This window comes from Salmo trutta, chromosome 4, assembly GCF_901001165.1.
Source record: "Salmo trutta chromosome 4, fSalTru1.1, whole genome shotgun sequence".
NCBI classification, from domain to species: Eukaryota; Metazoa; Chordata; class Actinopteri; order Salmoniformes; family Salmonidae; genus Salmo; species Salmo trutta.
This window is the reverse complement of record NC_042960.1, coordinates 65,114,481-65,141,577: the sequence shown is the minus strand read 5'-3', so window position 1 is coordinate 65,141,577 and position 27,097 is coordinate 65,114,481. Positions and strand designations below refer to the sequence as shown.

Genomic DNA, 27,097 nt, shown 5'->3' with positions numbered 1-27,097 from the left:
TCTGTGAATGATGGCTATGGTATACAGTGTCTGTGAATTCTGGCTATGGTATATAGTGTCTGTGAACGCTGGCTATGGTATATTGTGTCTGGGAAGGCTGGCTATGGTATATTGTGTCTGTGAATGCCGGCTATGGTACATAGTGGCTGTGAATGCTGGCTACGGTATATAGTGGCTGTGAATGATGGCTACGGTTTATAGTGTCTGTGAATGCCGGCTACGGTACATAGTGTCTGTGAATGCTGGCTATGGTATATAGTGTCTGTGAATGATGGCTATGGTACATCGTGGCTGTGAATGATGGCTACGGTTTATAGTGTCTGTGAATGCCGGCTACGGTACATAGTGTCTGTGAATGCCGGCTATGGTATATAGTGTCTGTGAATGCTGGCTGTGGTATATAGTGTCTATGAATGCTGGCTACGGTATATAGTGTCTGCGAATGCTGGCTACGGTATATAGTGTCTGTGAATGCCGGCTATGGTATATAGCGTCTGTGAATGCTGGCTATGGTATATAGTGTCTGTGAATGCTGGCTCTGCTGCTGGTGCAGTGTCAGTATGGTTTTATTTTTAGTTTCAGTATCTGTGAATTTGAGCTACCTTAAGATTTCCTGGTTGTATTGACATTGCTGACTAGGATACAGCCAGTATGAGTAGCTACCTGAGAATGAGATGTACAGTAGTGGTCTGGTCCGTTGTGACAATGCTGCTAGGATACAGTGAATGCTACAGAAGCTATCCAGAGGTTTAGCCTAGTGGTGTAGTTGTGACAATACTGACTTTAGGGAATGTGGCTCAGCAGATCCCATCTCTCTTTCGCTGCATTGCAGGACCCATGCAAATAAATAAATAAAACCATCGCTCCTCAACACCTCAGCTGGCTCTGGTGCAGATCACCCTGAGATCCCTCTCTTCCCTCTCTCCTCTCTTCCCACTCCTCTCCTCTCCCCTGTCCCCCCTCTCCCTTCTTACCCCTCTCCTCTCCCCTGTCCCCCCTCTCCCTTCTTACCCCTCTCCTCTCCCCTGTCCCCCCTCTCCTCTCCCCTGTCCCCCCTCTCCCTTCTTACCCCTCTCCTCTCCCTTGTCCCCCCTCTCCCTTCTTACCCCTCTCCTCTCCCTTGTCCCCCCTCTCCCTTCTTACCCCTCTCCTCTCCCCTGTCCCCCCTCTCCCTTCTTACCCCTCTCCTCTCCCTTGTCCCCCCTCTCCCTTCTTACCCCTCTCCTCTCCCTTGTCCCCCCTCTCCCTTCTTACCCCTCTCCTCTCCCTTGTCCCCCCTCTCCCTTCTTACCCCTCTCCTCTCCCTTGTCCCCCCTCTCCCTTCTTACCCCTCTCCTCTCCTCTCCCCTGTCCCCCCCTCTCCCTTCTTACCCCTCTCCTCTCCCTTGTCCCCCCTCTCCCTTCTTACCCCTCTCCTCTCCCTTGTCCCCCCTCTCCCTTCTTACCCCTCTCCTCTCCCTTGTCCCCCCTCTCCCTTCTTGCCCCTCTCCTCTCCCTTGTCCCCCCTCTCCCTTCTTACCCCTCTCCTCTCCCTTGTCCCCCCCTCTCCCTTCTTACCCCTCTCCTCTCCCTTGTCCCCCCCTCTCCCTTCTTACCCCTCTCCTCTCCCTTGTCCCCCCTCTCCCTTCTTACCCCTCTCCTCTCCCCTGTCCCCCCTCTCCCTTCTTACCCCTCTCCTCTCCCCTGTCCCCCCTCTCCCTTCTTACCCCTCTCCTCTCCCCTGTCCCCCCTCTCCCTTCTTACCCCTCTCCTCTCCCTTGTCCCCCCTCTCCCTTCTTACCCCTCTCCTCTCCCTTGTCCCCCCTCTCCCTTCTTACCCCTCTCCTCTCCCCTGTCCCCCCTCTCCCTTCTTACCTGTCCCCCCTCTCCCCTGTCCCCCCTCTCCCTTCTTACCCCTCTCCTCTCCCCTGTCCCCCCTCTCCCTTCTTACCCCTCTCCTCTCCCCTGTCTCCCCTCTCCCTACTTACCTCTCCCCTGTCCCCCCTCCCCTCTCCCTTCTTACCCCTCTCCTCTCCCCTGTCCCCCCTCTCCCTTCTTACCTGTCCCCCCTCTCCCTTCTTACCCCTCTCCTCTCCCCTGTCTCCCCTCTCCCTACTTACCTCTCCCCTGTCCCCCCTCCCCTCTCCCTTCTTACCCCTCTCCTTGACACAATGAAGCAGTATCTGCAGCAGTATCTAGCGTAGGCGGCTGAACTAGGGTCCTTTTTAGCAGTGGTGTAAAGTACTTAAGTAAAAAAACCTTAAAAGTACTACTTAAGTAGTTTTTTGGGGTATCTGTACTTTACTATTTATATTTTTGACTACTTTTACTTCACTACATTTTCCCTGACACCCAAAAGTACTTGTTACATTTTGAATGCTTAGCAGGACAGGAAAATAGTGAAATTCACGCACTTATCAAGCATATATGTTAAATAAACCCAAACCACAGCTAAATGCAGCACTAACCTTTGATGATCTTCATCAGATGACACTCCTAGGACATTATGTTATACAATACATGCATGTTTTGTTCAATCAAGTTCATACTTATATCAAAAACCAGCTTTTTACATTAGCATGTGACGTTCAGAACTAGCATACCCACCGAAAACTTCCGGTGAATTTACTAAATTACTCATGATAAACGTTGACAAAATACATAAATTATTTTAAGAATTATAGATACAGAACTCCTTTATGCAATCGCTATGTCTGATTTTAAAATAGCTTTTCGGCGAAAGCACATTTTGCAATATTCTGAGTACATAGCTCGGCCATCAAGGCTAGCTATTCAGACCCGCCAACGTCGGGGCTCAGTAAACTCAGAATTACTATTAGAAAAATTGGATTACCTTTGCTGTTCTTCGTCAGAATGCACTCCCAGGACATCTACTTCAACAACAAATGTTGTTTTGGTTCCAAATAATCCATAGTTATATCCAAATACCTCCGTTTTGTTCGTGCGTTCAGGTCACTATCCGAAGGGTAATGCGCGAGCGCATTTCGTGACAAACAAATTCAAAATATTCCATTACCGTACTTAGAAGCATGTCAAACGCTGTTTAAAATCAATTTTTATGCTATTTTTCTCGTAAAATAGCGCTAATATTCCAACCGGGCAACGTTGTATTCATTCAAAGAGAGAGAGAAAAAAATGGCGAGTTCTCGTGACAGCGCATCTCCAGTCTCACTGTCCCCAGGCTGACCACTTACAAACTCTGCTCCTATACTTTGCCCAGAGACAGCAGACACCCCATTCTGCTTTCTGAAGGCTTTAGAGAGCCAATGGAAGCCTTAGAAAGTGTCCCGTAACAGCACAGATGCTGTTATTTCGATTGAGATGGAACAGAAGGACAACAAATTGTCAGACAGGGCACTTCCTGCATGGAATCTTCTCAGGTTTTGGCCTGCAATATTAGTTCTGTTATACTCACAGACACCATTCAAACAGTTTTATAAACTTTAGAGTGTTTTCTATCCAAATCTACTAATTATATGTATATTCTAGTTTCTGGGCAGGAGTAGTAACCAGATTAAATCGGGTACGTTTTTTTATCCGGCCGTGAAAATACTGCCCCCTATCCCAAAGAAGTTAACAAGAAATTTGTGGAGTGGTTGAAAAACTAGTTTTAATGACACCAACCTAAGTGTATGTAAACTTCAGACTTCAACTGTACATGGAGACGCCGCCAATTGTTGGTCATGGAAATGTGGTTAAAAATCATGGAGAATTCCATCTGCCAAAATGTGTATGAACCCCTGATACAAGGAAAACCGCTAATCCGTCACGAGCCGATCCATGACGGGCTCGTCTAAAATACTGGCACAATAGTGTGTTGTTTTTTGTGGGGGTTTCTGAAATGTATTTTTAGATATTGAGGCTGGAAAGTTTATTTTGCTAAATGAGTACATCTAAAGCCTGGGGGCTACTGACATTAATTGGAGTGATGATGATGAAAATAAGGATTTATTTCTACAGAGTGCAGCTATGGAGGAGACCGTCATATGGGAACAGCACACTGTAACTCTACACAGGGTGAGTAGTGCATAGGATACCTCTATCTCTCCTTGTCTCTCTCTCTCTTTCCTTGTCTCTCTCCTTGTCTCTCTTTCCTTGTCTCTCTTTCTTTGTCTCTCTCCTTGTCTATCTCTCCTTGTCTCCCCCTCCTTGTCTCTCTCTCTCTCTCTCCTTGTCTCTCCTTGTCTCTTGCTCCTTGTCTCTCCTTGTCTCTCCTTGTCTCTCTCCTTGTCTATCTCTCCTTCTCTCCCCCTCCTTGTCTCTCTCTCTCTCCTTGTCTCTCTCTTTCTCCTTGTCTCTCTCTCTCCTTGTGTGTGTCTCTCTCTCCTTGTGTGTGTCTCTCTCTCTCCTCTCTCTCTCTCTCTCTCTCTCTCTCTCTCTCCTTGTCTGTCGCATCTTTTCAACATTCTTGTCGGCATTTGCCTTTTATATCACCATTGCTTGTCGCAACTGAGCAAGAGACATTCAACTTGTGACATTCTGTGGGATGGTTGAAGCACCTTCTCCTATCTCTGTGGGATGGTTGAAGCACCTTCTCCTATCTCTGGGATGGTTGAAGCACCTTCTCCTATCTCTGTGGGATGGTTGAAGCACCTTCTCCTATCTCTGTGGGATGGTTGAAGCACCTTCTCCTATCTCTGGGATGGTTGAAGCACCTTCTCCTATCTCTGTGGGATGGTTGAAGCACCTTCTCCTATCTCTGTGGGATGGTTGAAGCACCTTCTCCTATCTCTGTGGGATGGTTGAAGCACCTTCTCCTATCTCTGTGGGATGGTTGAAACACCTTCTCCTATCGCTGTGGGATGGTTGAAGCACCTTCTCTTATCTCTGTGGGATGGTTGAAGCACCTTCTCCTATCTCTGTGGGATGGTTGAAGCACCTTCTCCTATCTCTGTGGGATGGTTGAAACACCTTCTCCTATCGCTGTGGGATGGTTGAAACACCTTCTCCTATCGCTGTGTGATGGTTGAAGCACCTTCTCCTATCTCTGTGGGATGGTTGAAGCACCTTCTCCTATCTCTGTGGGATGGTTGAAGCACCTTCTCCTATCTCTGTGGGGTGGTTGAAGCACCTTCTCCTATCTCTGTGGGATGGTTGAAGCACCTTCTCCTATCTCTGTGGGATGGTTGAAGCACCTTCTCCTATCGCTGTGGGATGGTTGAAGCACCTTCTCCTATCTCTGTGGGATGGTTGAAGCACCTTCTATCTCTGTGGGATGGTTGAAACATCTTCTCCTATCGCTGTGGGATGGTTGAAACACCTTCTCCTATCGCTGTGGGATGGTTGAAACACCTTCTCCTATCGCTGTGGGATGGTTGAAGCACCTTCTCCTATCTCTGTGGGATGGTTGAAGCACCTTCTCCTCTATCCCTGTGGGATACTACACCGGCTCCGACGCTCGTCGGATGTGGCAGGACTTGCAAACTATTACAGACTGCAAAGGGAAGCACAGCCGCGAGCTGCCCAGTGACACGAGCCTACCAGACGAGCTAAATCACTTCTATGCTCGCTTCGAGGCAAGCAACACTGAGGCATGCATGAGAGCATCAGCTGTTCCGGACGACTGTGTGATCACGCTCTCCGTAGCCGACGTGAGTAAGACGTTTAAACAGGTCAACATACACAAGGCTGCGGGGCCAGACGGATTACCAGGACGTGTGCTCCGGGCATGTGCTGACCAACTGGCAGGTGTCTTCACTGACATTCACTGCCATTCCTCCCGTTACGGGGTCTGAGACGCCGAAGGCTCCCACCATTAGCTCTGACAAATTGCAAACCCTAGTCATTGGCGACTCCATTACCCGCAGTATTAGACTTAAAACGAATCATCCAGCGATCATACACTGTTTACCAGGGGGCAGGGCTACCGACGTTAAGGCTAATCTGAAGATGGTGCTGGCTAAAGCTAAAACTGGCGAGTGTATAGAGATATTGTTATCCACGTCGGCACCAACGATGTTAGGATGAAACAGTCAGAGGTCACCAAGCGCAACATAGCTTCAGCGTGTAAATCAGCTAGAAAGATGTGTCGGCATCGAGTCATTGTCTCTGGCCCCCTCCCAGTTAGGTGGAGTGATGAGCTCTACAGCAGAGTCTCACAACTCAATTGCTGGTTGAAAACTGTTTTCTGCCCCTCCCAAAATATAGAATTTGTAGATAATTGGCCCTCTTTCTGGGACTCACCCACAAACAAGACCAAGCCTGGCCTGTTGAGGAGTGACGGACTCCATCCTAGCTGGAGGGGTGCTCTCATCTTATCTACGAACATAGACAGGGCTCTAACTCCTCTAGCTCCACAATGAAATAGGGTGCAGGCCAGGCAGCAGGCTGTTAGCCAGCCTGCCAGCTTAGTGGAGTCTGCCACTAGCACAGTCAGTGTAGTCAGCTCAGCTTTCCCCATTGAGACCGTGTCTGTGCCTCGACCTAGGTTGGGCAAAACTAAACATGGCGGTGTTCGCCTTAGCAATCTCACTAGAATAAAGACCTCCTCCATTCCTGCCATTATTGAAAGAGATCGTGATACCTCACATCTCAAAATAGGGCTACTTAATGTTAGATCCCTCACTTCAAAGGCAGTTATAGTCAATTAACTAATCACTGATCATAACCTTGATGTGATTGGCCTGACTGAAACATGGCTTAAGCCTGATGAATTTACTGAATTTACTAACCTCACCTCCTGTTTACACTAGTGACCACATCTCCCGTGCATCCCGCAAAGGCGGAGGTGTTGCTAACATTTACGATAGCAAATTTCAATTTACAAAAAAAATATATGTTTTCGTCTTTTGAGCTTCTAGTCATGAAATCTGTGCAGCCTACCCAATCACTTTTTATAGCTACTGTTTACAGGCCTCCTGGGCCATATGCAGCGTTCCTCACTGAGTTCCCTGAATTCCTATCGGACCTTGTAGTCATAGCAGATAATATTCTAATTTTTGGTGACTTTAATATTCACATGGAAAAGTCTACTGACCCACTCCAAAAGGCTTTCAGGAGCCATCATCGACTCAGTGGGTTTTGTCCAACATGTCTCTGGACCTATTCACTGCCACTGTCATACTCTGGACCTAGTTTTGTCCCATGGAATAAATGTTGTGGATCTTAATGTTTTTCCTCATAACCCTGGACTATCGGACCACCATTTTATTATGTTTGCAATCGCAACAAATAATCTGCTCAGACCCCAACCAAGGAGCATCAAAAGTCGTGCTATAAATTCTCAGACAACCCAAAGATTCCTTGATGCCCTTCCAGTCTCCTTCCCTTGTTGATGTGGACACCAAGGAATTTGAAGCTCTCAACCTGCTCCACTACAGCCCCGTCCATGAGAATGGGGGCGTGCTCGGTCCTCCTTTTCCTGTAGTCCACAATCATCTCCTTAGTCTTGGTTACGTTGAGGGAGAGGTTGTTATTCTGGCACCACCCGGCCAGGTCTCTGACGACCTCCCTATAGGCTATCTCGTCGTTGTCGGTGATCAGGCCTACCACTGTTGTGTCGTCTGCAAACTTAATGATGGTGTTGGACTCGTGCCTGGCCATGCAGTCGTGGGTGAACAGGGAGTACAGGAGTGGACTGAGCATGCACCCCTGGGGAGCTCCAGTGTTGAGGATCAATGGCCGATGTTCTGTGGTCATAGGCGATAGGACGCTGCTTTTAACCACTCGTGGACACGGTCTGTTTTGCGCTTTAAAAGTGCTCATGATTCTTCCACCAGGCTGTAGAGCACAAGGTCACAACTTGACCTTCCATACAGGTCAAGCGTCGGGCATATGAACACAAGCATAGATTGTCAATACAAATCACTGTCTGTCATGTCCCATCCCCCTCCCTCCTACACTCCTCCTATTTCCTTGTCTGTCCGTTTCACCTTCACCTAATGTAGAAACTGTAAATAACTCTGTCACTGTTTTGAAGAGGATAAACGGTTGCAAGGTAGCTATGGTTATGAGGTTATCACTTAGTCTACCTCCAGACTTTAGTTCTCAGCAGAAACGGCTCACTTGTTAAATAGTAGCTAACTTGCTAGCTGTTTACTACTCTCCCCTATCAAACCAATACAGTGCTTTGTTTAGAAGGTGACGTAGTAGTGGAATTGTTGGATCTGGAGAGGTCTGTGATAGTTCTCAGTGGTTGTGATGAATACAGTTGTTGTGTTCTAACATGCTTCTCTCTCTCTCTCTCGCTCGCGCTCTCTCGCTCTCTCTCTCACTTGCGCTCTCTCTCTCTCTCTCTCTCACTTGCGCTCTCTCTCTCTCTCTCGCTCACACTCTCTCGCTCTCTCTCTTGCTCTCTTTCCCCCCCCTCTCTCTCTCTCTCTCTCTCTTGCTCTCTTCCTCCCTATCTCTCTCTTTGTGGTGAATACTATTGTGTTCTGACGTCACATGCGAGTCTCCTGAGTCTCTCTCTCTCTCTGGGTCTCTGTATCACCAGGCACCAGGGTAGCCAGTGAACATGCCATTTTCCATCTCTGTGCAGGCACCAGGGTTTGGCTTTGGGATAGCCATCTCGGGAGGTCGAGATAACCCTCATTTCCAGAGTGGTGAGACCTCCATCGTCATCTCCGACGTCCTGAAGGGAGGTCCAGCCGAGGGCCTACTGCAGTAAGATCATCCTCTCCTCTCTTGGGATGAGTTACCACATGGGCTCTCTTGGTTTGATATAAGGCTAAGGGATGTGGCTTAGAGAAAATGTAACCTCTCTCAAATTCATAGTAGGTGCTATGGATGGTGCAAAATTATAGTATTAAATATATATATTTTTTTTTACATTTGGTTGCTTACAAAGACATTGTTTACATTGTTTTACAAGTTGCTCTCTCCTCCTTTCCTTCCAGGGAGAATGACAGAGTCACGATGGTCAACGCTGTCTCCATGGACAACGTGGAACATGCATACGCAGTCCAGCAACTACGGAAAAGTGGCAAGAATGCTAAAATTGTGAGTATCATTTTGAGGAACCTAAAATTTAAAAGTCCTATTTTAAAGCCAGACGCAGTAAGTCAGAAATAAAACTTTTTTTGTTTAATATATCTCAAAATTGATAAATGAAAGCTTAATTTGCCATTTGTGTCACTTCAAAGTGATACAAATTAAGTTTTTACGTGTTATGAGTACAGCAGGTTTGTTTACAAATTGTAGGTCGGAATTCTCCAGGTAATTATGATGCATAGCCTATGCTATTGATCATTTTATCGCTCCCGTTCTAGGCCTATCTGTTCCTCTGATCCATCCACGACAACAGCAACACATCAACAATACAAATAGGCGGATCTATATCTCTCTTATTTTAAACAAGACTCAAAAATTAGAGTTGAGTGATATGGAATAAAAGTGTAATTTAGCTGACAAATCCTTGTGATTCATATAATGTCTCCTGGCTGTCTGCCTGTCCTTCTGTGCTATAGTAGTGCAGATTTGAAAACACTGACCGGGAGTGTTACAAAGTTTTCTGTTGCTAACATGAGTTTTGGAATGAAATGGGAATTGTGCGGTGATTTTTCATTCAGCAAGGGATTTTTATTATTTTCAACTTGCTAAGACTCGTCACTCACGGCTATTCTAGTGATAGTAGCCACATGCTGCTCTGGACCGTGCCAAGGTCTGATAATCACGAGAGCCAGCTAGCTGTCTACTGCTGGTAGGCGTCGCTAGTTAGCAAGCTAGCTAGCAAACAGCCGATAGATCCACACACGCATTGCTAAATGTGCATACCGGTGGTGTAGCCCTGCTATACTGCCAAATAAAACCTGTACTTACTCTATACTGACAAATAAAACATGTATTTATTTATTTATTTTATGTTACCTTTTATTTAACTAGGCAAGTCAGTTAAGAACAAAAGGCAAAAGGCCTCATGCGGGGACGGGGGCCTGGGATTAAAAATAGAAAATAAATACAATATAAATATAGGACAAAACACACATCACAACAAGAGAGACTCTGAAACTTTGCTGGAGATGTTAGCTGGCTGATTGGTTTTCATCCTGGATGTTGAGTTTACTATGCTTTTGATGACCCATTTATTTTATAATTTAACACTATATGCTATTTCTAAGGGTTGACTTTTCCAGACAAGTGTTTGCAGGAAAAGCAGGTTATGGCGCTATCGTTGTACTGCAGTATATTGTTTTCAATGAAAAAGTGCCTGGGTTTGTTTACGTTATGTCTTGTTTGGGTTTGTTTACGTTAGGTCTTGCCTGGGTTTGTTTACGTTAGGTCTTGTTTGGGTTTGTTTACGTTATGTCTTGTTTGGGTTTGTTTACATTAGGTCTTGCCTGGGTTTGTTTACATTGGGACTTGCTTGGGTTTGTTTACATTAGGTCTTGACTGGGTTTGTTTACGTTGGGACTTGCTTGGGTTTGTTTACATTAGGTCTTGTTTGGGTTTGTTTACATTAGGTCTTGCCTGGGTTTGTTTACGTTGGGACTTGCTTGGGTTTGTTTTACATTATGTCTTGCCTGGGTTTTGTTTTGTCGCCCAAACAAAACAAGGTGTATGATGTCCACTGATAGAATCCAGCTCTTACTAATGTATGAACATCTGAATTGGGCAGTTCCTTTATCTTTAATACCTGGAGCATAGCACGCTTGGGACTAACCTTTCATCTGCTAAAACCTGGGGGTCATATCTTAGCACCGCCAATAGGCATGGAATGCCCCAGAGGGAGAACTAGAAGTTTCGGGTATAATGTAGTGATATGGGGCTTACCACAGACTAAATTACAACAATTATTATGTATTAGATTTTGTCTCTATGGGGCTAATGTCTTGTCGTGAGAGAGAGCGAGGAAGAGAGGGAGGGAGGGAGTTAGAGAGGGAGGGAGTTAGAGAGGGAGGGAGTTAGAGAGGGAGGGAGGAAGAGAGGGAAGGAGTTAGAGAGGGAGGGAGTTAGAGAGGGAGGGAGTTAGAGAGGGAGGGAGTTAGAGAGGGAGGGAGGAAGAGAGGGAGGGAGGAAGAGAGGGAGGGAGGAAGGGAGGGAGTTAGAGAGGGAGGGAGGAAGAGAGGGAGGGAGGAAGAGAGGGAAGGAATGGGGGGGAAGGAATGGGGGTGTAATCTAGTGACATCGTGCTAAAGTTGTCTTCTTCCTCTTCAGACGATCAGACGGAAACGGAAGGTGCATGTACCCATGGGTCGTCTGGGGGAGAGGGCGACCATGTCGGAGCACGACGATGAGGAGGAGGATAAGGAAGATAGCTACGACGAGGAGATATACGAGACGCGCTCCGCACGCAGCGGCCCCAGCGCCTACAGCGCCGTGGGTGGGGCCTCGGCCCGGCGCAGCGGGAGGAGCGCCGGAAGGCGGGACAAGGACAGAGAGCGGGAACGCAGTGGCTCACGGGAGAGGAGTCTCTCCCCGCGTGCCGACCGGCGCTCACTCAACCAGCCCCCGCGGCCCGCCAAAGTCACCCTCGTAAAGTCCCGAAAGAATGAAGGTGAGCATCACAAAGTTGGGATATGTGTTGTTAGGGTTAGTGGTGATATGTGTTGTCTAGTCGGGGTTAGGGTTAGTTTGGATCTACACTGAACCAAAATATAAACACAACATTCAACAATTTCAAAGATTTTACTAAGTTACAGTTCATGTAAGGAAATCAGTCAATTTAAATAAATTCATTAGGTCCTAATCTATGGATTTCACATGACTGGGAATACAGATATGTATATGTTGGTCACAGATTCCTTTAAAAAAAGGTAGGGGTGTGGATCAGAAAACCAGTCAGTATCTGGTGTGACCATTTGCCTCATGCAGTGCAACACATCTCCTTCACATAGAGTTGATCAGACTGTTGATTGTGGCCTGTAGAATGTTGTCCCAGTCCTCTTCAATGGCTGTACGAAGTTGCTGGATATTGGCGGTAACTGGAACACGCAGTCGTATGCATCTATCCAGAGCACCCCAAACATGCTCAATGGGTGACGTGTCTGGTGAATATGCAGGCCATAGAAGAACTGGGACATTTTCAGCTTCCAGAAATTGTGTACAGACCCTTGCGACATGGGGCCATTCATTATCATGCTGAAACATGAAGTGATGGAGGGTGGATGAATGGAACGACACTGAGCCTCAGGATCTCGTAACGGTATCTCTGTGCTTTCAAATTGCCATCGATAAAATGCAATTGTGTTCGTTGTCCGTAGCTTATGCTTGTCCACACCATAACCCCACTATGGTGCACTCTGTTCACAACGTTGACATCAGTAAACCGCTCGCCCACACGACACCATACACTTTGTCTGCCATCTGTCCTGTACAGTTGAAACCGGGATTCATCTGTGAAGAGCACACTTCTCCAGGGTGCCAGTGGCCATTGGAGGTGAGCATTTGCCCACTGAAGTCGGTTACGATGCCGAACTGTAGTCAGGTCAAGACCCTTGTGAAGACAACGAGCACATAGTTGAGCTTCCCTGAGATGGTTTCTGACAGTTTGTGCAGAAATTCTTCAGGTGTGCAAACCCAGAGTTTCATCAACTGTCTGGGTGGCTGGTCTCAGACGATCCCACAGGTGAAGAAGCCGGATGTGGAGGTCCTGGGCTGGCGTGGTTACATGTGTTCTGCGGTTGTGAGGCCGGTTGGACAGTATGCCAAATTCTCTAAAATTACGTTGGAGGTGGCTTATGGTGGAGAAATTAACATTACATTCTCTGGCAACAGCTCTGGTGGACATTCCTGCAGTCAGCATGCCAGTTGCACGCTCCCTCAAAACTTGAGACATCTGTAGCATTGTGTTGTGTGACAAAATGTGTCAAAACTCCACAAAGATCCAGCAACAACAAGAAAAGGGACCATAATGCACCTCTGGTAAAATAACAACCCATGATCATCTCCCATGACAAATTAGCTAGCTAAAGCAAGCTAGCTAAATGTGTTTCGACCTGTTCCCAAATGAATAGACTTGGTTCACAGTTGGCCTTGGTATCCCAACCTGCATGTCATGAACACATTCGGTGGGGATACACAAAATCAACATGCAAAACACGATCGAATAGACGAGTAACTAAAAACAAATTATACAATTATAATAAAAAATGTCTTTGACAATTGTTCTTTGATGATAAATATGTATATCCCTTTCCCACCACTCTCTCTCTTCATCTTCCCGCCCAAACACATTATCATTTTATATCAAACCCCCAAGACATGCTAACCTCTCACCATTACAATAACAGGGGAGGTTAGCATTTTATATCATAACCCCTAAGACATGCTAACCTCTCACCATTACAATAACAGGGGAGGTTAGCATTTTATATCAAACCCTCAAGACATGCTAACCTCTCACCATTACAATCACAGGGGAGGTTAGCATTTTATATCATACCCCAAGACATGCTAACATATCACCATTACAATAATAGGGGAGGTTAGCATTTTATATCAAACCCTCAAGACATGCTAACCTCTCACCATTACAATAACAGGGGAGGTTAGCATTTTATATCAAACCCTCAAGACATGCTAACCTCTCACCATTACAATAACAGGGGAGGTTAGCATTTTATATCAAACCCTCAAGACATGCTAACCTCTCACCATTACAATAACAGGGGAGGTTAGCATTTTATATCAAACCCTCAAGACATGCTAACCTCTCACCATTACAATAACAAGGGAGGTTAGCATTTTATATCAAACCCTCAAGACATGCTAACCTCTCACCATTACAATAACAGGGGAGGTTAGCATTTTATATCAAACCCTCAAGACATGCTAACCTCTCACCATTACAATAACAGGGGAGGTTAGCATTTTATATCATACCCCCAAGACATGCTAACCTCTCACCATTACAATAACAGGGGAGGTTAGCATTTTATATCAAACACTCAAGACATGCTAACCTCTCACCATTACAATCACAGGGGAGGTTAGCATTTTATATCATACCCCAAGACATGCTAACATATCACCATTACAATAACAGGGGAGGTTAGCATTTTATATCAAACCCTCAAGACATGCTAACCTCTCACCATTACAATAACAGAGGAGGTTAGCATTTTATATCATACCCCAAGACATGCTAACATATTACAATAACAGGGGAGGTTAGCATTTTATATCAAACCCTCAAGACACGCTAACCTCTCACCATTACAATAACAGGGGATGTTAGCATTTTATATCAAACCCTCAAGACATGCTAATATATCACCATTACAATAACAGGGGATGTTAGCATTTTTTATCAAACCCTTAAGACATGCTAACCTCTCATCATTACAATAACAGGGGAGGTTAGCAGTTTTGGGGGGGTATAATATTTGTGCATCTGTAACTTTGACTTATCATTATTCACAATTCATTCAGGATTGTATGTAATCATGTTAGCATCCACATTAATGTATAAGTGTTTAGAAACATATTTTATTCTTATTTACAATAAATGTGACTCCTGAATGACACAAATTAGTTACCATTTAATTTCTATTGGGCACAAAATAATCTGAAACACAACCAAAACAAACAGCAAACATTCAACCAATTTTCAGAGTCACAGGCTTGATGTGGTCATTGTGTTCTATGAATATGGGACCAAGTACTTACTTTTTAATATTTTTAATACACATACTGTATAAGTAAATTTGTCCCAATACTTTTAGTCCCCTAATATGGGAGGACTATGTACAAAAAGTTCTGTAATTTCTAAAAGGTTCATCAGATATAGATGACAATACCCTCAAATGAAAGCTGACAGTCTGCATTTTAACCTCCGTAGTCATGGTATCGTTTCAAATCCAAAGTGCTGGAGTACAGAGCCAAATCAACTCTCAATATTGGGCAGATGGGGGCTGTTTCAGAATAGCACTTTTTTTGTAGAATAAGCGCTGTTCTACATATTTCACTCGCGACACTCAGCAATAGTTTGTTTTGGGGAAATATACTTTTTTTTTTGCTATATTATATTTGTCAATATACTATACTATGCTAACATGCTATAGCATGCTATACTGCTAACATACTATGCTAACATGTTATAGCATGTTATACTGTGCTAATATGCTATATCATACCATACTATGCTATGCTATGCTAACACTCTCTTTGTTGCTGTTCGTTCACTCCGTAAGCAGAATATGGCCTTCGCCTGGCCAGCCACATCTTCGTGAAGGACATCTCACCTGAGAGCCTGGCGGCCAGGGACGGAAACATACAGGAAGGGGACGTAGTACTGAAGGTGAGAAGCCTGAAGTGAATCTTTAACTAAGAGAGAGAGAGAGAGAGAGAGAAGGGAGTTGTGGTAATGAGGAGGGGAGGGACCTGGGAGAGGGGGAGAGAGCGAGAGAGGGAGGTGGCCCGGGCCAGAAAATATACAGGAGGGAGACGTTGTACTGAAGGTGAAAGGAGCGAGAGATGGGGAGAGGAGGGAAGGACGGAGGGAGAGAGAGAAGAAGAAAGAAGGCCAAATAAATGTTTTTCCCCACTGTCTCCTGCACATTGTTCTATAATCAGCTAATTGGTTGTTTCCTCTCAGATTAACGGCACAGTGACAGAAAACCTGTCGTTGATAGATGCTAAGAAGCTGATTGAGAGGTCAAAGGGCAAGTTAAAGATGGTGGTGCAGAGAGACGAGAGAGCTACGCTGCTGAACATACCAGACCTGGACGACAGCATCCCATCAGCCAACGCCTCCGACAGAGACGGTGAGGGACACTACATAGGTGTGTGTGCGCGTTGTTTCATAATGCTGGAAAAAGGCTAATGCTGTAGGGTCATGGGTGTGCATGCATTTTACTGAAAGGGAAGCCCCGTACTTTCATATTCTGGGACCACCCATATGTACGCCCCATATTAAAACATTCCCCAACCAGAAACTGTGGATTGATGGCAGCATTCGCGCAAAACTGAAAGTGCGAACCACTGCTTTTAATCAGGGCAAGGCGACTGGAAACATGACTGAATATAAACAGTGTAGCTATTCCCTCCGCAAGGCAATCAAACAAGCTAAGCGTCAGTATAGAGACAAAGTGGAGTCGCAATTCAACGGCTCAGACACAAGAGGTATGTGGCAGGGTCTACAGTCAATCACGGACTATAAAAGGAAAACCAGCCCTGTCGCGGACCAGGATGTCTTGCTCCCAGACAGACTAAACAACTTCTTTGCTCACTTTGAGGACAATACAGTGCCACTGACACGGCCCGCTACCAAAACCTGCGGGCTTCACTGCAGCCGATGTGAGTAAAACATTTAAACGTGTCAACCCTCGCAAGGCTGCAGGCCAGACGGCCTCCCCAGCCGCGTCCTCAGAGCATGCGCAGACCAGCTGGCTGGTGTGTTTACAGACATATTCAATCAATCCCTATCCCAGTCTGCTGTCCTCTCATGCTCCAAGAGGGCCACCATTGTTCCCGTTCCCAAGAAAGCTAAGGTAACTGAGCTAAATGACTACCGCCCTGTAGCACTCACTTCCGTCATCATGAAGTGCTTTGAGAGACTAGCCAAGGATCATATCACCTCCACCCTACCTGACACCCTAGACCCACTCCAATTTGCTTACTGCCCCAATAGGTCCACAGACGACGCAATCACACTACACACTGCCCTAACCCATCTGGACAAGAGGAATACCTATGTAAGAATGCTGTTGATCGACTACAGCTCAGCATTTAACACCATAGTACCCTCCAAACTCGTCATCAAGCCCGAGACCCTGGGTCTCGACCCCGCCCTGTGCAACTGGGTCCTGGACTTTCTGACGGGACGCCCCCCAGGTGGTGAGGGTAGGTAACAAGATCTCCACCCCGCTGATCCTCAACACTGGGGCCCCACAAGGGTGCGTTCTCAGCCCTCTCCTGTACTCCCTGTTCACCCATGACTGCGTGGCCATGCACGCCTCCAACTCAATCATCAAGTTTGCAGACGACACTACAGTGGTAGGCTTGATTACCAACAACGACGAGACGGCCTACAGGGAGGAGGTGAGGGCCCTCGGAGTGTGGTGTCAGGAAAATAACCTCACACTCAATGTCAACAAAACAAAGGAGATGATTGTTGACTTCAGGAAACAGCAGAGGGAGCACCCCCTTATCCACATCGACGGAACTGTAGTGGAGAGGGTGGAGAGTTTTAAGTTCCTCGGCGTACACATCACGGACAAACTGAAATGGTCCAACCACACAGACAGTTTGGTGAAGAAGGCGCAGCAGCGCCTCTTCAACCTCAGGAGGCTGAAGAAATTCGGCTTGTCACCAAAAACACTCACAAACTTTTACAGATGCACAATCAAGAGCATCCTGTCGGGCTGTATCACCGCCTGGTACGGCAACTGCACCGCCCTCAACCGTAAGGCTCTCCAGAGGGTGGTGAGGTCTGCACAACACATCACCGGGGGCAAACTACCTGCCCTCCAGGACACCTACACCACCCGATGTCACAGGAAGGCCAAAAAGATCATTAAGGACAACAACCACCCGAGCCACTGCCTGTTCACCCCGCTATCATCCAGAAGGCGAGGTCAGTACAGGTGCATCAAAGCGGGGACCGAGAGACTGAAAAACAGCTTCGATCTCAAGGCCATCATGCAATTGGCATGCTGTCTGCAGGAGTGTCCACCAAAGCTGTTTTTAATGTTAATTTTTATACCATAAGCCGCCTCCAACGTTGTTTTAGAGAATTTGGCAGTACGTCCAACCGGCATCACAACCGCAGACCTCGTATAACCACACCAGCCCAGGACCTCCACATCTGGCTTCTTCACCTGTGGGATCATCTGAGACAAGCCACCCAGACAGCTGATGAAACTGGGTTTGCACACCTGAAGAATTTCTGCACAAACTGTCACAAACCGTCACAGGGAAGCTCATCTGCGTGCTCGTCGTCCTCACCAGGGTCTTGACTTGACTACAGTTCGGCATCGTAACCGACTTCAGTGGGAAAATGTTCACCTCCAATGGCCACTGACACCCCGGAGAAGTGTGTTCTTCACTGATAAATCCTGGTTTCAACTGTACAGGGCAGATGGCAGACGGAGTGTATGGCATCGTGTAGGCGAGCAGTTTGCTGATGTCAATGTTGTGAACAGAGTGCCCAATGGTGGGGGTTATGGTGTGGGCCGGTATAAGCTACGGACAATGAACACAATTGCATTTTATTGAAGGCAATTTGAATGCACAGAGATACCGTGACGAGATCCTGAGGCTCAGTGTCGTTCCATTCATCCGCTCTGGATAGATGCATACGACAGCGTGTTCCAGTTACCGCTAATATCCAGCAACTTCGTACAGCCATTGAAGAGGAGTGGGACAACATTCTACAGGCCACAATCAACAACCTGATCAACTCTATGTGAAGGAGATGTGACACGCTGCATGAGGCAAATGGTCACACCAGATACTGACTGGTTTTCTGATCCACACCCCTACCTTTTTTTAAGGAATCTGTGACCAACATATGCATAGCTGTATTCCCAGTCATGTGAAATCCATAGATTAAGGCCTAAAGAATGTATTTAAATTGACTAATTTTGTTATATGAACTGTAACTCTGTAAAATCTTTAAAATTGTTGCATGTTGCGTTTTTTTTTTTTTTTTTTTTTTCAGTGTACATTATGTAGTTGAATATGGTGGGGTGTGTGTGTGTGTGTCTGAACAACAGACATTTCAGATATCCATTCGGTGGCATCCGACCATTCCAACCGATCCCATGACAGACATCGTAGCGGGCGGTCGCGCTCCCCTGACAGACGGTCTGAACCCTCCGACCACTCCAGACACTCCCCTCCACAGATCAGCAACGGCAGGTAAACACCACACCATCTGGCTGCTACACACTCAAACTCACAGGCTCACAGGCACCTGAAGTTTGATCGTTTTCCACTAATGGGTCTTATGACCAATCAGATCAGATCTTTTGACAATAATTTAGCAAAATATCAGGATTGACTTCCTGTGTAAAGGCAGCCTTTGAACTTTTTTGAAATTCTCACCCAGTGGGCAAAACTAGTTGAACTGGCCTCAATACGAACTGCATAACAAACCGTTTTGACCTGCTGGAAATGTTAAATGTTTTTAAGGGTTTGTTAAGTGTCTTTATTTTCCTATTTTTGTTTTTTTTGGCCACTTAACAAAGACTCTTCAGTTGGAGAATAACGTAAGTTGGACAGCCCGTTCCCTAGGAGCTCGCTGTGTAGAGCCCCGCTGTGTAGAGCCTCCGCTGTGTTGAGCCCCGCTGTGTTGAGCCCCGCTGTGTTGAGCCCCGCTGTGTTGAGCCCCGCTGTGTTGAGCCCCGCTGTGTAGAGCCTCCGCTGTGTAGAGCCCCGCTGTACTTGTCAGATGACAGAACAGTGAATAAATGTAGACATAGGGTACATTAAATGGATAGTACCCTGTGTTCATGTAGATGAATTCAAAATACCCATATATTTCTCCCCTTCCTACCGATAAGGATTACTTAGGACCACTAAACCAAAGCCATTTCCCTAAAGAATACATCTGTGCCCGGAATACTCTTGGCTATAATTGTGTGTGTGTGTCGTGTGTGTCGTGTGTGTTTTTGAATTTGATAAATGTTTTATGAATCCTAGATGTGCCCTTTATGTTTGACATTGATGCTGATATCAGGAAATCAGTGCTCAGTTAGCAGCCATGGCTTTACACTGTCAAACACTGCAGTATTAATTTGGCTTCAAGGACGGACACACACACACACACACACACACACACACACACACACACACACTGACTGATAGTATTGTGATGTACATGCTGTGCATCAGTTATTGAGTGTCAGGTCTTGTTCTGGCTCAGGGCTCCAGTAGGGACACAGCCTGTGGAAGTAGAGTCACAGTCACACAGAACACAGCCTGTGGACGTAGTGTCACAGTCACACATAACACAGCTGTGGAAGTAGTGTCACAGTCACACAGAACACAGCCTGTGGAAGTAGTGTCACATGATCTGTGTGGATTGTGAAGAAAGACTGCGTGTTTGGCACAAGGAGAATATTCCTTCTAACAGTGGGCTAATAACAGGCTATTACTTACTGTAAATATCACACGTGTGTGTGTGTGTGTGTGTGTGTGTGTGTGTGTGTGTGTGTGTGTGTGTGTGTGTGTGTGTGTGTGTGTGTGTGTGTGGTGAAAGCTGATTAAAACACAAATACCAGGAAATGTTCATCTTTTTCAAAAAGCATTGGTGATGAGAGAAAACAAGGCAGCGGTGTTTTGGCTGTGTAGCATTTAAAGGAGATTGAGATCAGATAGTTATGTTAAGTTATTGACATAGAGGAGAGATTAGGGCAGATAGATGTATCTAGCTGATCTGTGAATGACCAGTCAGTTCCAGGAGATCAGTTGGCAGTGAAAGGTTCTTTCAGGATGTGTTGAATAAAGCGTTTTTTCCTCTCTCCGGCCTGTTTGAGCAGACTCATTGTGTAGAGCTCATTCCTTCGCGGTTACGTGGGTGTGTGTGTGTGTGTGTGTGTGTGTGTGTGTGCGTGCGTGCCTGCGTGCGTGCGTGCGTGCGCAGGGCTTTCTCTGCATATAAATGTGTTTTATCAAATTTTATTGGTCGCCCGTGTTTAGTGGATGTTAAAACAACATTATGATTATTTATTTTAGAGCGAGAAGAAAATTGCAACGGTAAAACATTTTCAGTGTAAACTTAAAATGACTTAAACAAAATGTAAAAAATGTCATGGCATGGGGCAACGATTTGATTTTGTTATTATGAGTCACTCAGATGGCATAAGCCATGGCAAAATGTGTAGAATTGCAGGAAAGTAGCTTCAAACACCCAGACTAGAGCCTTCAAACTCAAATCTGGACCTCCAAACCAGTTCCACTGCGCTTTTTCATTGTTCCCCCTCTAATCAGGGACTGATTTAGACCTGGGACAACAGGTGGGTGCAATCAATTATCAGGTAGAACAGAAAACCAGAAGGCTCTGGACCTCGTAGGGTCAGAGTTGAATACCCCTGCCCTAGAGTTTAAGGCTGGGGAGGGGAATTGTTTTAAGGACCCCTTTAGGTATAACAAAAATATTTGATGAAACATTGAATTTGACCTTACTGCTATTAGCCCATAGAAACGCATTGCATATTTTTTATTTGACCTTTTATTTAACTAGGCAAGTCAGTTAAGAACAAATTGTTATTTTCAATGACGGCCTACAGGGGAACTGAGGGTTAACTGCCTTGTTCAGGGGCAGAACGACAGATTTTTATGTTGTCAGCTCGGGGATTCAATCTTGCAACCTTTCAGTTACTAGTCCAACGCTCTAACCACTAGGCTACCCTGCCGCCCGAATAACAGATTCATACATGGAAAAACAAAAAAATAGCCTCCCGAGTGGCGCAGCGGTCTAAGGCACTGCTGTGCTTGAGGCCTCAGTACAGATCCGGGTTTGATCCCGGGCTGTGTTGCAGCCGGCCGCGACCAGGAGACCCATGAGGCGACGCACAATTTGGCCCAGCGTCATCCGGGGTTAGGGGAGGGTTTGGCCGGCCGGCATGTCCTTGTTCCCTCGCACTGTAGCGACTCCTTTGGCGGGACGTGTGCATGCACGCTAACACGGTCGACCAGTTGTGCAGTATTTCCTCAACACATTGGTGCGGCTGGCTTACCGGGTTAAACGAGCAGTGTGTCAAGAAGCAGTGCGGCTTGGCAGGGTCGTGTTTCGGGGGACGTATGGCTCTTCACCTCTCCCGAGTCCGTACGGGAGTTGCAGCGATGGGAGAAGAGGAATTGCAGAATGTTTGTTTTAAAACAGCACAATTTTGTCTCTGATACCAAGAAGAGGGCCTCTAAATTGGCCACCCCCACCACCTAAACCCCATTTTGATCCAGGAAAAACCCTGTGTGTGTGTGTGTGTGTGTGTGTTTTTAGGTGCTCACACACACTCACTTCCCCCTGTCCTGTCAATAGGCAGGGGTTTGCCAGTAGAGTTGTAGTTGTGCCAGTCATGTGATGAGGGGCTTGGAGAAGGGAATTATATTCAGCCCGATGGCCACTGGCCGCAAAAGGTATGGATTTTTTTTAGGGGGATTATGACCACACAAAGGGGATGCAGCCGGGCGATTTGAGGCGTTATCAAGTGCTTGTCAAATTGTGAATGAGTGACTGATGAAGTGTGTACAGCCTGCGCAAAAAAAACAAAGCAGAGCTCATGCCTTTCATACGACTTTTTTCAAATCTTCATCGCATCATGCAGCCTTAGAATGTACTAAAAATCAAAACATATATATAGTCCAGTGTTTGTAAAACATCTAAAGTTGCATAAATAACTAAATTAAGCAAATATAAGGACCTGTTTCTTTGTTAACCGCTCAACACAGAATAGCCTCATTTGGAGAAAATATCCCTTCTATTTTATTCAGCTTTGTTAAATTTTATTCTTCATACTATAAAATAATGCCATGGAATTCTAAGCAAATCTTGTCTGCTAAATGAACTAGTGTAGCCCACAGCCATATGGCATAGCCAGATCAGGACCTAACATAAGGACAACTCAGAGTATGCTATTCTGTTCTTCTGAAATAGACTACATTTCATATCATGTTTCTTTAGATCTGCCTAAAATGAATAAAGGATTTATGGTGATGGTGTCAGCTATATTACATGGATTTATTACACTTTTTAAACTGTAGATGTTCCAAAAGGTCTGCATCAGTGGCTTGTAGGCTGTGTGGAAGCCATGATGCTAAATGTGTTTATGTTAACGGTCAGTTACCGTGAGACTGACAGTTATTTGCTTGATGATCACCGGCTGACAGAATGTCATGACAACCACAGCCTTATTCATGACTCAAACTGTTCCCATCCCCTCTTGTTGACAGAGAGAAAATCTAGGACGTTTTTAAGCTTATTTCCTGCAATACTACGCATTTTGTCATGGGATGCAGATACAATTTTGCAGTTTTAAAGCAAATTTTCTTGCAATTCTATACATTTTGCCATGTCTAATGTGTGTTCATGTGATATTTGAGTGACTCGAACATTACTACAAAATCTATGCCCTAAAAAACCTAGCTAAAAAAAAAATAGCTGACATGGGCTAGTTGATCTGGATATTTCTAACAAGTAATAAATAGCTCTCTAAGGTATGCAATGACTCCCCTGCTGACCCCTGCTGACTCCTGCTGACCCCTGCTGACCCCTGCTGACTCCTGCCCTACAAGACAGCTAGCACCACTTACCAGGCCTCTGCTCTGTTTCTCAACGACAGTACCCTGCAGGACAGCTAGCACCTCTTACCAGGCCTCTGCTCTGTTTCCCAACGACAGTACCCTGCAGGACAGCTAGCACCTCTTACCAGGCCTCTGCTCTGTTTCCCAAAGACAGTACCCTGCAGGACAGCTAGCACCTCTTACCAGGCCTCTGCTCTGTTTCTCAACGACAGTACCCTGCAGGACAGCTAGCACCTCTTACCAGGCCTCTGCTCTGTTTCCCAACGACAGTACCCTGCAGGACAGCTAGCACCTCTTACCAGGCCTCTGCTCTGTTTCCCAAAGACAGTACCCTGCAGGACAGCTAGCACCACTTACCAGGCCTCTGCTCTGTTTCCCAACGACAGTACCCTGCAGGACAGCTAGCACCTCTTACCAGGCCTCTGCTCTGTTTCCCAACGACAGTACCCTGCAGGACAGCTAGCACCTCTTACCAGGCCTCTGCTCTGTTTCCCAACGACAGTACCCTGCAGGACAGCTAGCACCTCTTACCAGGCCTCTGCTCTGTTTCCCAACGACAGTACCCTGCAGGACAGCTAGCACCTCTTACCAGGCCTCTGCTCTGTTTCCCAACGACAGTACCCTGCAGGACAGCTAGCACCTCTTACCAGGCCTCTGCTCTGTTTCCCAACGACAGTACCCTGCAGGACAGCTAGCATCACTTACCAGGCCTCTGCTCTGTTTCCCAACGACAGTACCCTGCAGGACAGCTAGCACCACTTACCAGGCCTCTGCTCTGTTTCCCAACGACAGTACCCTGCAGGACAGCTAGCACCTCTTACCAGGCCTCTGCTCTGTTTCCCAACGACAGTACCCTGCAGGACAGCTAGCACCTCTTACCAGGCCTCTGCTCTGTTTCCCAACGACAGTACCCTGCAGGACAGCTAGCACCACTTACCAGGCCTCTGCTCTGTTTCCCAACGACAGTACCCTGCAGGACAGCTAGCACCTCTTACCAGGCCTCTGCTCTGTTTCCCAACGACAGTACCCTGCAGGACAGCTAGCACCACTTACCAGGCCTCTGCTCTGTTTCCCAACGACAGTACCCTGCAGGACAGCTAGCATCACTTACCAGGCCTCTGCTCTGTTTCCCAACGACAGTACCCTGCAGGACAGCTAGCACCTCTTACCAGGCCTCTGCTCTGTTTCCCAACGACAGTACCCTGCAGGACAGCTAGCACCTCTTACCAGGCCTCTGCTCTGTTTCCCAACGACAGTACCCTGCAGGACAGCTAGCATCACTTACCAGGCCTCTGCTCTGTTTCCCAACGACAGTACCCTGCAGGACAGCTAGCACCTCTTACCAGGCCTCTGCTCTGTTTCCCAACGACAGTACCCTGCAGGACAGCTAGCACCTCTTACCAGGCCTCTGCTCTGTTTCCCAACGACAGTACCCTGCAGGACAGCTAGCACCACTTACCAGGCCTCTGCTCTGTTTCCCAACGACAGTACCCTGCAGGACAGCTAGCGTGTGCTATAGATCTGTCATTCTCATTGAAAGCCAGGCTAAGAAGAGGTAGATCTGTTCTATTTGGGATATTTCTATGGTTTCAGTTTTGTACACCAGCTTCAAACAGCTGGGGGGGAAAAAATGTGGTTATGGAAAATATAGTTCAGAGTGGTTTAGATTATACAATAATTCTTTGCACCGTACTTCCTTGTTTTGTCACAAACTGAAATTAGGCCGACTATTAGAATTTTAGTAACTACGAAATGGCTGAGCTATTTCTTCATAGTGTGTTTTTAAATGTGTTCTATAGCCAACTCTTATGGTCATTAAATGTGTTCTATAGCCAACTCTTATGGTCATTAAATGTGTTCTATAGCCAACTCTTATAGTCATTAAATGTGTTCTATAGCCAACTCTTATGGCCATTAAATGTGTTCTATAGCCAACTCTTATAGTCATTAAATGTGTTCTATAGCCAACTCTTATAGTCATTAAATGTGTTCTATAGCCAACTCTTATGGTCATTAAATGTGTTCTATAGCCAACTCTTATGGCCATTAAATGTGTTCTATAGCCAACTCTTATAGTCATTAAATGTGTTCTATAGCCAACTCTTATGGTCATTAAATGTGTTCTATAGCCAACTCTTATGGCCATTAAATGTGTTCTATAGCCAACTCTTATGGTCATTAAATGTGTTCTATAGCCAACTCTTATGGTCATTAAATGTGTTCTATAGCCAACTCTTATAGTCATTAAATGTGTTCTATAGCCAACTCTTATGGCCATTAAATGTGTTCTATAGCCAACTCTTATGGTCATTAAATGTGTTCTATAGCCAACTCTTATGGTCATTAAATGTGTTCTATAGCCAACTCTTATAGTCATTAAATGTGTTCTATAGCCAACTCTTATGGTCATTAAATGTGTTCTATAGCCAACTCTTATGGTCATTGCATAACTTGTTTGTATTTGGCATGGCAATGACCATCAGAGTTGGCAAGACAGTACAAACAGCTCTTGGACCAGGTTATATATTTGTTGCAGTTTTGGATGATTTATTGTGACCTCGGTGTTAGTAGTCTGTGTTTGTTTTAAGTCCAACCTTTCCTGGTTCTTGGCCAGAGGCACACAGTGAAGTGCACCAGGGGTACACAGAATTCTCTCTCTCTCTCTTTCCACATTTTGTTGTGTTACAGTCTTATTATAAAATGGATTAAATACATCATTTTTCTCATCAGTCTACACACAATACCCCATAATGACATCACAATACCCCATCATGACATCACAATACCCCATCATGACATCACAATACCCCATCATGACATCACAATACCCCATAATGACAAAGTGGAAATAGTTTTTTAGATTTTTTTTGCAAAAAAAAAAACCCAGATAGCTTATTTACGTAAGTATTCAGACCATTTTGCTATGAGGTGCATCCTGTTTCCATTGATCATCCTTGAGATGTTTCTACAACTTGATTGGAGTCCACCTGTGGTAAATTCAATTGATTGGACATGATTTGGAAAGATACACACCTGTCTATATAAGATCCCACAGTTGACAGTGCATGTCAGAGTAAAAACCAAGCCATGAGGTCGAAAGAATTGTCCTTAGAGCTCTGAGACAGGATTGTGTCGAGGCACAGATCTGGGGAAGGGTACCAAAACATTTCTTCAGCATTGAAGGTCCCCGAGAACACAGTGGCCTCCGTCATTCTTAAATGGAAGACGTTTAGAACTGCTGCCAAAGGTGTTTCAACAAAGTACTGAGTAAAGGGTCTGAATACTTATGTAAATGTGATATTTCAGTTAATTTTTTATACATTTGCAAAAATTTCTAAAAACCTGTTTTCGCTTTGTCATTATGGAGTATTGTGTGTAGATTGATGAGGGGGGGAAAAACTATTTAATCCATTTTAGAATAAGGCTGTAATATAATAAAATGTGGAAAAAGTTGAGGGGTCTGAATACTTTCCGAATGCAATGTAACTAGCACTAACCACTTAGCATGTAACTAGCACTAACCACTTAGCATATAACTAGCACTAACCACTTAGCATATAACTAGCACTAACCACTTAGCATATAACTAGCCCTAACCACTTAGCATATAACTAGCACTAACCACTTAGCATATAACTAGCACTAACCACTTAGCATATAACTAGCCCTAACCACTTAGCATATAACTAGCACTAACCACTTAGCATGTAACTAGCCCTAACCACTTAGCATATAACTAGCACTAACCACTTAGCATATAACTAGCACTAACCACTTAGCATATAACTAGCACTAACCACTTAGCATGTAACTAGCCCTAACCACTTAGCATGTAACTAGCCCTAACCACTTAGCATGTAACTAGCCCTAAACACTTAGCATGTAACTAGCCCTAAACACTTAGCATATAACTAGCACTAACCACTTAGCATATAACTAGCCCTAACCACTTAGCATGTAACTAGCCCTA

At 45.6% G+C, this 27,097-nt stretch overlaps 1 protein-coding gene across 10 annotated transcripts in view; it reads left to right on the top strand.

Moving 5' to 3' along the window:
- The window catches only part of LOC115192877 (tight junction protein ZO-1-like), a 168,074-nt gene that overhangs the window by 90,149 nt on the left and 50,828 nt on the right, over window positions 1-27,097 (top strand). For 6 of the 10 annotated variants that reach the window (XM_029751802.1, XM_029751801.1, XM_029751797.1 and 3 more), the window contains 7 exons: window positions 3,961-4,017; window positions 8,480-8,604; window positions 8,838-8,940; window positions 11,095-11,434; window positions 15,072-15,178; window positions 15,476-15,662; window positions 18,597-18,741. In XM_029751802.1, the coding sequence (XP_029607662.1) occupies window positions 3,961-4,017; window positions 8,480-8,604; window positions 8,838-8,940; window positions 11,095-11,434; window positions 15,072-15,178; window positions 15,476-15,662; window positions 18,597-18,741 (1,064 nt within the window). Of the gene's footprint in view, window positions 1-3,960; window positions 4,018-8,434; window positions 8,605-8,837; window positions 8,941-11,094; window positions 11,435-15,071; window positions 15,179-15,475; window positions 15,663-18,596; window positions 18,742-27,097 lie in introns of all 10 variants that reach the window. The other 4 variants (XM_029751806.1, XM_029751807.1, XM_029751799.1 and 1 more) reach the window with 3 other exon arrangements.